Consider the following 9,081-nt stretch of genomic DNA (forward strand, 5'->3'; position numbering starts at 1 on the left):
TCGAGTGTTGATGTCAAACAGGATTTATTAGTTACAATGCCATTACATTTTCCACAGAGCCTCAAAGTGCCATTTGTTCTTACAGGCAGTATCTCAAATCATATTTAACAGTGAATTATTGCTAAAATAGTTTAGGGAATATAACTCGAGTAAGAACTCATCGTTACACACACAAAAAAAACACATAGGCATTCAACAGTGAGGTTGTGATCAGAGAGCCCCTAGCAGTTCTTGTACCGGTGTAATTCACTTATCGACTCTTCTGTCGGAATAAAAAGCTGCACAAGTTTAAAATGTGGCATTAAAGAATACCTCTCCCCCCCAAAAAAACCCCAACAGAATACATAAGTATTAATTGATCAAGGATGATTTGTTCTCACACAAATTTGAAGGGTTAGCCATTAAAATGGAAGGAATCATTACATGGATAATAATCAATCTAGTACTGCTGCTGCGACTGCAAACAAATGATAAATAAGTCAAGAAATGATAAATGTGATGACATCCTTCTTGGTTTTAATTTCGGAACATTCCTTCAATCACGATCGACACATAAAGTTTTTTGGGAAACGACTATATGAGGTAATGATTGCTACACCTGAAAAATGATTAAGGGAGAAGCCAAACCTCCCCCAACTAATATGACTTCATGTAAAGAATGTACAATCATACAACTTGTTTAACAAGCGGTACTTGTGCGTTGTGACCATTCATTCTTGTGTGTTGACTCAAGCCCAAAAAAAAAAAAAAAAAAAAGAACTTTTAAATATGAATATTACACCCTGAGGAAATTTCAAACTTAAAGAAAAGTGCATCTTTCCAACAGGGGAAACAGGCTAAATGTGGTAGTATCATGGTTATGGCATGGTTGTTACGGTGACAGCATGGTGATGATGCAGAGACGATGAGAAGGGGCAGGCTGATACCCGCTGTGGAGTCTCCCTGTCAGACCACTGCAGTGGAGCGTTGGCAATACAGAAGCACTCAGGACTTTGCAGCCTCTTGAGCCTTCAGGTCCTGGTTGTATCTGTTAGGAAGAAGAAAGGACATTTTACCTCTGCTTGTGAATCCCATCAATAGAGCTTATTGATCAGCCGCCTGCTTAATGTGGTGCTTGCGAATCACAACAGATATACAACCAGTGTGACGGTTTCAGCATTTGTTCATTAAAGACAAACTTTTAGCCTCTGGCACTTTCTGACCAAACTGTGACCCGTGAGGAAGATTTTTAGCCTGGCAAGCCACACCTACACCAAGACGTTGGTCTGGAAACACGGGCTCAATCAGAGGGGATGGATAAACGGTGATCCTTCAGACTGTCTACGCACGCAATAGGATAGCGCTACAACCAATCAGAGCGACGCAGAAGGTGAACAGGTCGGAGCGACAGAACAGAATCCGTGGAGGTGTTTCGCGTATGGGGTTGAAATTCTAAAGGTAAGGAGCCCGGCGACAGTTGACGTTTTCTACGATAAAGAGAAAGATAATTGCGGCCGTGCTCGCACATTTAACAGGCATCTTCGAACAACTGAGGAAGGCCCTAAGTATTGCTGAGAGATTACTGCATGTCGGCGTGGCAGGAGTGAAAACGCCAGCAAAGTGTTGACTTTGCCAGTGGTGTCTCACCCTTTTATCGAGACTTGAACTTGACTTGCTGGTGTGGCGGTGAGACAATAATCACAAGTGGTCTTCCGCTGATGGGTCCCATGCGCTTACTCACCAGTGGAGCTAACTGATGAATCCGACTTTTCCCGTCTCCAGTCGGCAAAACTCCAAAAACATCTTTCTTTAATAGGAGTGACTTCAATGCCATTTTCTGTTCTTCTTTCAAGGAAAAGTTTAACTTCAAATTGTTCAGTTGTTAACTGAGACCGACGCAGACTCCGAGGAGTGCCGTTCGCCGGCAGCAGCCATCTTAATTATTTACAGGAACTTCGGAACTACAACTGCAAAACAGTCGCAAACGCGGCGTCATGATGTTGAGCCCACCAACGAATACGCCTGCAGGATGTGATTGGCCTGACCTGAGTTTGGGTTTTGCTGCTCCGAGCCTGAGCAGTGTGCTGCTAGACTGACCCTGGCTGCAAGTTAAATTTGCTACCACTAGGGGCAGTCTAGATTTCTAGGCTAGAAGATTATATTAAAGCGGAAAAAAAAATGTCTCGTTTCCTGTAACCACCAGGTGGCACCCAAACTAATCTGCCCCAAAATGTCAAGGGTTCATCCTCATCCTGCTCTGAAGCCCTCCACCGTGTGAGGTGAACATCAGCCTGGTAGTGTTTGAGTAATCTTGCTGACTGTCAAACAAACGTCAGTGACAGCCTGGTTGGAGGTAATGATGCGATGTTATTGGTCCATAAGGGCCTGAATCTTTTGGCTCATTTGTAAGATAACTAATAATCGGATAGTGACGCAGTCACGAGCCTTCAACCTTGACTCTATTTCACCATCAGCACACAAACCTCCAGATCCTGTAGAGCTGAGAGGCTCCGGCGCTGCCCACAAAGAAATTGACAGCAAACAGATTCCAGTTCTTTGGGATTATGACCAATGAATATCTGGACCAGATGAGGCCTGGCGAAGTAGCATAAGAAGAGCGAAGGTTATGCACACTGCTGAGAACAGAGTCTATGTTTTGGCACAAGAGGACATGATAAGATTTGTTTGAAGAAACATATTGCAAAAGCATACACATTAGCTAACCTTTGGCACAGATTAGTAAAATACAATCAGAACAGTGGAATAAAATAGTCGAGTCCTATCAGGAATTCTACAAACCGTCTGCTCAGTTTTATAGTGCAGCTGGAGAACCTCTTACCTGTAGCCGTGAGCACTGCTGACTGAGAGGTACTGAGCTTCTCTGCTGGTCGCGTCATGTCAGCCAATCCAGCAAAAACCAGACCCTGGAACAGTGAGGAGACGCCATCATTATCCACCGACTTAGTCTTCGCCATGTTCCATCCCTTTACATGCATTTACTTTAAATACTTCCCAGCATTCCCACTGCTCTAGAGAGAGTGGTACTTTTTGTTTTGCAGGTTGACTGCAATATGAACGCCATGACGTCCTAAATCTTCCGTTGGGTTCTTCTGATTTATGATGAAAAGCCCAGATTCTCTACAAGGAGTCCGCGTGAGTGGAATGGGAAAAGTTGAAAAGATCCCAGAGACGTCTGCAGGGAAACTGGAGCAGATTCTCTGATGTTCCTCATACTGGAAAATCTTCCTGGAGTCCAGACTGCAGATCTGAACATTTTATCGTTCTTTTACAGTTTTGACCCAAAGTAGTCCCTCTGACCCGGACCTGAGCTGGTTCAAGTCCCACTTTCAAGACAGAGATTGTATCAATATGTATGTGAACAACAGCAACATTCACCAACAATGTGGGTCCCAGTCTCAGACCTCCGTTGATCTTCACAGACGTCCTTTACACAAAATCAACGGAGTGTTGTATCACATGCATGCAAATAAATGAGGACGGTTTTAAAACACCCCCAGGGACCCTGCATCAAACAAAGTAGCAGGATCAAGATCTGGCTTTTCCAACATATTAACCTCCAAGTCCTTGAATGCGGCAGGCATGTTTTTCTTTTTCTTTTTTTTAAAGGCAAACTGGATGTTAGCATTAGCATGGGTTCCCTTAACCACAAGCCAGTGGGATTTCAATCAATTTGAGCAGGTGTCAACCACAGACTTAATATTCAGCCACAGAAGTAAAAACCCATCAACTCTGAGATGAGGGAAGCAGATGTTTAACAATGCTGACTTCCTGGTTTTAGGACTCCTCCCTCCACCTCTGTATGGTTTCACCCCTACACGCCAACAGTCTCATCAGATTTCCCATCAGGACCTGCTGAGCTCCAGTTTGCTGTTTCACGGTGAAAAACTTGTTTAAAGGTGACTTGTAACCATTACTTCAACTCTTAACGCAGAGGGACACTTCTAGAAATCCGAATCTATTGAATAAAAATAAATCAGAGGAGTGTTACTTTACTGCAACTACGTGAAATGAAATGTGTAATTTAAGCTGTGAGCATGTGGATACGGGAGCTTTTCCAGGCCCGGACATGTCAGGCACACAGACAGAGCGAGTGCTGGAACTGGCGTGACTCACGTGGTGCAACGACGTTCATCGCCTAAGGAAGCTGCATTTAAGAAACTAAGCTGAACATTCAAAACAATGTTCATCAGTTATGTGAGTCTCATTCATAAGGAGTCTAAAACTGCAGGTGTAGACTCCTGGACTAAAAGGATTACAGTCATTTTCGACAGTTTTATTTACACAGAACCAGTGAAGCACAACTTTAATTCCATTAATGGAGGTGAATGATAGGGAGAAAAGTGTATTTGATTATTTTTGCTAATCCGCCCCACAGCTAGCGTTCACTGCAGTAAAGCTAACTAGCAGTGAGCGGTCTGGTGACGGTTTGGAGCTCCATGATACATTCAGACAGGAGAGAAGGGGATCAATCTCCTTCCCTGGCTCTAAAAATGATGGACGTTAGACTCCCCAAAAGGCGGAACGTTCCTTTAAACCTATCAGACTCGATATCAGAAGATCTCAGGAAGTTTCCCCTTAGCCGTGCGTGCTTTTACAAGTGGAACAGGTTAGACTGTATCTCAGTACACTCACCCATTTGAACACAGGAGCCCAGAAGAAAACTGTTTTGGGGCCTGGAACAAACAAAAACAAAAGAAGGGAAAATAGAAATTTAGCATGTAACGCTAGGTATGTAGACATCATTTGATTAAACTTCACATCAGAAAACTTTTCTGTCCACAAATCTGCATGTTGAGATTTTACAACGGGAGTGAAAGGAGATGAAACCTAAATCCGGACAGCCAAGCCTCAGCATGTTCTTACACCCTCAGCACAAATCAAATCCACCAAAGCAGCACCATCTTTCATTTGGATCTGAATACCAAACTATTAAGCAGTCCTTTCTAAAATTTGGAAATCTGGCTTTTACGTTATAATTGATTCTACATGATTTCACTGAGGATCCTAATCCTCCTCCGCGACAACACAGGGAAGAACAGAGCTGCTGCTCTCCTGTCTTTACATTTCCCAACAATGCTGCAGGCTAAACAAAAAATGGGACGCGTGTTCCTGCAAATCATCTTTGAGGGAGTTGGCTTTTGTCACCGCCCCCTTCATACCTGGTCAGAAAGTTGTCCTTGACAACCAGAACTCAAATACCCTTGGACAGACAAAACATAGTCCAGTCCCACCAGTCCTTTGTCTTAATCCCCTTTAGCCAATGTCAAGCAGGCCTGAACGCACTGAAAACACCTTCTACAGCTCCAACGTAGCGGCTCCACAATCACTCCTGCCATCATGAAGGTCACAGGGTTCCCAGTTTATTGTCTCCGTGCTACAGAGGCGGGGAGGGATCTTTGTGAACAGGTCGCACACTACACTTTGTGTTGCTGCCAGGCACTAACCCTAACCCTAACCCTAACATTCAATCCACCATCACAGGTGAAAAAATGGGGGTAAAAAAAATAAAACAAGGTGCATATTTATTTGGAGCAGTTTAAACCAGATATAAGCGTCATAAAACTGTAACATAGTTTATAGACAACTTAGTAAGAATACGTGGGACTTTGCTAGATTCAAAACAACAACAACAACAAAAATTAAGATTTGCTGCTTTCCTCTGACTGTTGGGTAAAACTTCAGGGAATTGTTTTGAATTTCTGTACATCAAAAATGATGATTCTCACTCCCACAACATGAGCAAAAGAACTGGGTGTTCTTTTCGCTGTCATCGCAGTGTCAAAGTTCCTCTGAATCAAACTGGACCCAGAACGCACGATTCTCGCCTTTTTATTTTAAATTATTGGATCGCTGCTCACGTGACCGAGGTGACGGTCGTAGCTGTGTTAAATTCTTATTTCACCTGCTGGTGTAGGTCACACCTCTAAGCCAGCACGTTAAACTTCGGGAAGTCTTGGCTTTAGTACAGTAAAGTTAAAGTCTTAACTGCGATAAATTAAACTGAGCAGCTTAGCAGCGGTTATCCAGCAGCTTAGGGTCTCCTGCAGCCAACACCGACACATTCAACCGATCTACCTCCACCACACAGACCCGAGCCCCGAGCCACATCACGCAGACCCGGCAGCTCGCTAACCAGGAGGCTGCTGAGGGGGTTAAGAGCATTACCTGCCGGGTGGTTGTATAGAGGTCTCAGTTTTGCAGGGAGTATGTGTTCGATTCTGTCCAGAATCCGGTGATAGGACGCTCTGAGTGCAGCCATGATTGTGGAGTTTCCTCTTAGAAATGACCGGAGATGGAACCAAGCTCGGTAAGACAGTTAGCCAGCTGCTTTAAAGGTCTCCCACTTCTACAATACGCTTGGATGTTATTAAATAAACAAACATGAGAGTGGTTCGAATGAGGGAAGGATGCTGCTGCTGCCCTACTGTCGACCGTCCCGGGTGGTTCTGTCTGGGTCCGGGCTAACGATGCTAGCTGTCACAGGCTGCTCCGAGGTGACTTTCTGCTTGCGCTGCAACCGACCCTGTTTTCCTTCCCCCTGATTGGTCCGCCTCGCCCCGCCTGTTCGGTAGCTCCATGTGATTGGTTCAGACCGGAGCGTTGCTTCTCTAACACCGCGTATCTAAACTGAGCAGGATCGACCGGTCTACATAATTCATGCTTTTTGTTTCTCCTGCTAGAGGTTAAAAGTTATCTCCGAGGTTTGCTTAAGGATAAATGTTTTATATATATAAATAAAACGAAAATATATATGTTCCTATGCTGTGTTATTCTGATGTCCCAGTATGAATTCTGACTGTGTCAAATTTGATGGAAATGGATTCCGTGCTGAGGTCATTTATGAGTCTGAGGGCAAAGAGAAGGGATGAGTGTGTGTGCGTGTGTGTGTGTGTGTGTGTGGGGGGGGGGGGGGGGGTAAAGAGGGAAGCTCCTCAGGAGGACGAGCCAGTAGAAGAGGGTCGACTCTACACTGGGGGGTGGAGCAGGTGGGGCAGGGAGCTTGGAAGCTGCAGGTTGATGCTCTGATGGCGTCAGGGTGATAGCGGGCTGGAAGGCTGCAGTATGCAGACTCAAATGAGGAGCATCATTCTGGATCAGCTGTAGCATGAGAACCTGTGTGCTGCCCCAGTATGGGAGGTCCAGTACCCAAGTACCCTTCCAATGGCCAAACCTTCTTTTTTTTAAAATTCACTTTTAATTTACAAACTCCTTTGAGGAAACATTTGCTTGCATATAGAAAGGCAAGGTAAGGAGGTTGGTATTCCCGTTAAAGAGCACGTAAGTGGCAGATATTCCTTTAACGTGGTTTATTCTGCGGTCTGTAGTCACAATACAGGAAAAAATCAAACTAAGTATAAAATTAAAGTAATAAAGGACTGTATTAATAAGCACAATATTATATTATTCATAAACAGCACCTCACAGGAGGCTTATATGGATTAGCATAGTTTATTCAAATAAGCATAAATTAACATCAGTCAACTATCAGATAAATAAAAAGTTATCACAGTGTCAGCATTTAACTATAAACGTAAAACGTAATGAAACTCACCTTCTGTCATTTACACTCAGAAATAAACCATGGAAATCAATGGACAGAGGGAAAAAAAACACAACTAACTGCTGCCGGGCACGTATCAGAAGCGAGACGTATACCGCACGCGAGTGTGATGCGTTCAATAGCCTCAGGAAAACAATGGTGCATTCAATAACATAAGACATATGAAAACTTAGCGATGAACTTATAATTTGTAGTAAACTAATCAAATAAATGAACACAACATGGACTTTCGAAAAGTTGTCTGTCTCTATGTGTTGGCCCTGAGATGGACTGGTGACCTGTCCAGGGTGAACCCCGCCTCTCACCCAAAGACTGCTGGGATAGGCTCCACATAGGCTCCGCCGTGAACGCATATTAAGATTTAATGTTTGTCATTCATCTCCACCATCACCATTGACCAGTGACCCTCAGTATCCTCTTCATGATCACTTGTACTACCTGGAAGTCTACGGAATATCATAACTCCTGCTGAGTCTGATGTTACATCACTGAATTTTCCAAAACTTTTCATCAGCCATAATAGAATGAGTCTCCTGTGGAAAACACATTGTGATTATGGATCCTTCAAAAACAAAAAAAATGGCTTTCATTCAATAACATTAAAGAAATTATGATTGTTTCAAAATGCGCTGAACTTTGTTTTCTTCTTCCATGCAGGAATGAACATGTTGTCCTTAACATAATAATAACATCGTACCCCCCCCCCCCCCCAAAAAAAAGTCTTCACACCTCTTTGAACAGTTAAATCAGTGAAAGTTTCACCTGGTAGGAGTTATTCTTTCAGTATTTGACTAAAAAGCACCTGGGTTTGCTTCTGTAAACAGAAATACTTCTTACCATGTCACTGAATTTCTGCTTTGTAGAAGCATTTGTACGTTAACCAGAGAGCCTGTGTGTTTGCTTGCTAAGCAGCATTGAAGGCTCAACTCTGCGTCCGTCACTGAGTGCATATCCTTCTCTTCAGGGGGCCTTCTTCCCGTTTCCTTTGGCTTGTTGCACCTTGGGGCCACAGCTTTGCACGAGCCTCACGATCTTCCTCAGAGAAGTCCTCCTCGAACTGAACGTACATCTCTTTGCAGACTATTGCTTCTCTTGAGCTCATCCACACGTCATCACCAACGGTCTGCAAGGCCAACTGGATGAGTACAGGTCCGGGCATCTTGTTGGTAGCTGCAGTCTACTGGCTCGCAGAGTTTCTCCACTGACAGCGGGGTTCCTCCTGTCAGGACGCCGATCACAGGCTCTCTTGTGTCTTCCTCGTCTTTTTCAGAAAGGCCCATCAGTCTGAGCTCCCACCTGTGGATGTAGCTATGGTTTGTTTAGATACTTAATTCAAACACAGTTAATTTACAGTTCTTTACATTTCCTATTCATTATGATCGGTATATACATTTATTTTATTCGTTAATTACTGAATAACACGATTTCATTTAGCGCGACAATTACCACAATCCAAATCTGGAGGCTGTTCTCGCGCTATTGAGCAGACTTTCACTTTCTTTCGAATCACGCGACGGCGT

General features: G+C 43.8%; 1 protein-coding gene across 1 annotated transcript; it reads right to left on the minus strand.

Moving 5' to 3' along the window:
- Positions 1 to 12: 12 nt before the first annotated feature.
- On the minus strand, positions 13 to 6,504 carry mpc2b (mitochondrial pyruvate carrier 2b). Its single transcript, XM_086220418.1, has 5 exons — positions 6,166 to 6,504; positions 4,633 to 4,673; positions 2,819 to 2,903; positions 2,463 to 2,574; positions 13 to 1,027 (listed from the first exon to the last, which is right to left on the minus strand). Exons 1-5 carry the CDS (start codon positions 6,257 to 6,259, stop codon positions 985 to 987), a joined length of 375 nt encoding a protein of 124 aa, XP_086076544.1. The 5' UTR covers positions 6,260 to 6,504; the 3' UTR covers positions 13 to 984.
- Positions 6,505 to 9,081: the final 2,577 nt, after the last annotated feature.

The sequence above is a fragment of the Aulostomus chinensis genome, chromosome 12 (assembly GCF_037954235.1).
Source record: "Aulostomus chinensis isolate RoL2024-O1b breed Wild chromosome 12, RoL_Achi_v1.0, whole genome shotgun sequence".
In the NCBI taxonomy this organism is placed as follows: Eukaryota; Metazoa; Chordata; class Actinopteri; order Syngnathiformes; family Aulostomidae; genus Aulostomus; species Aulostomus chinensis.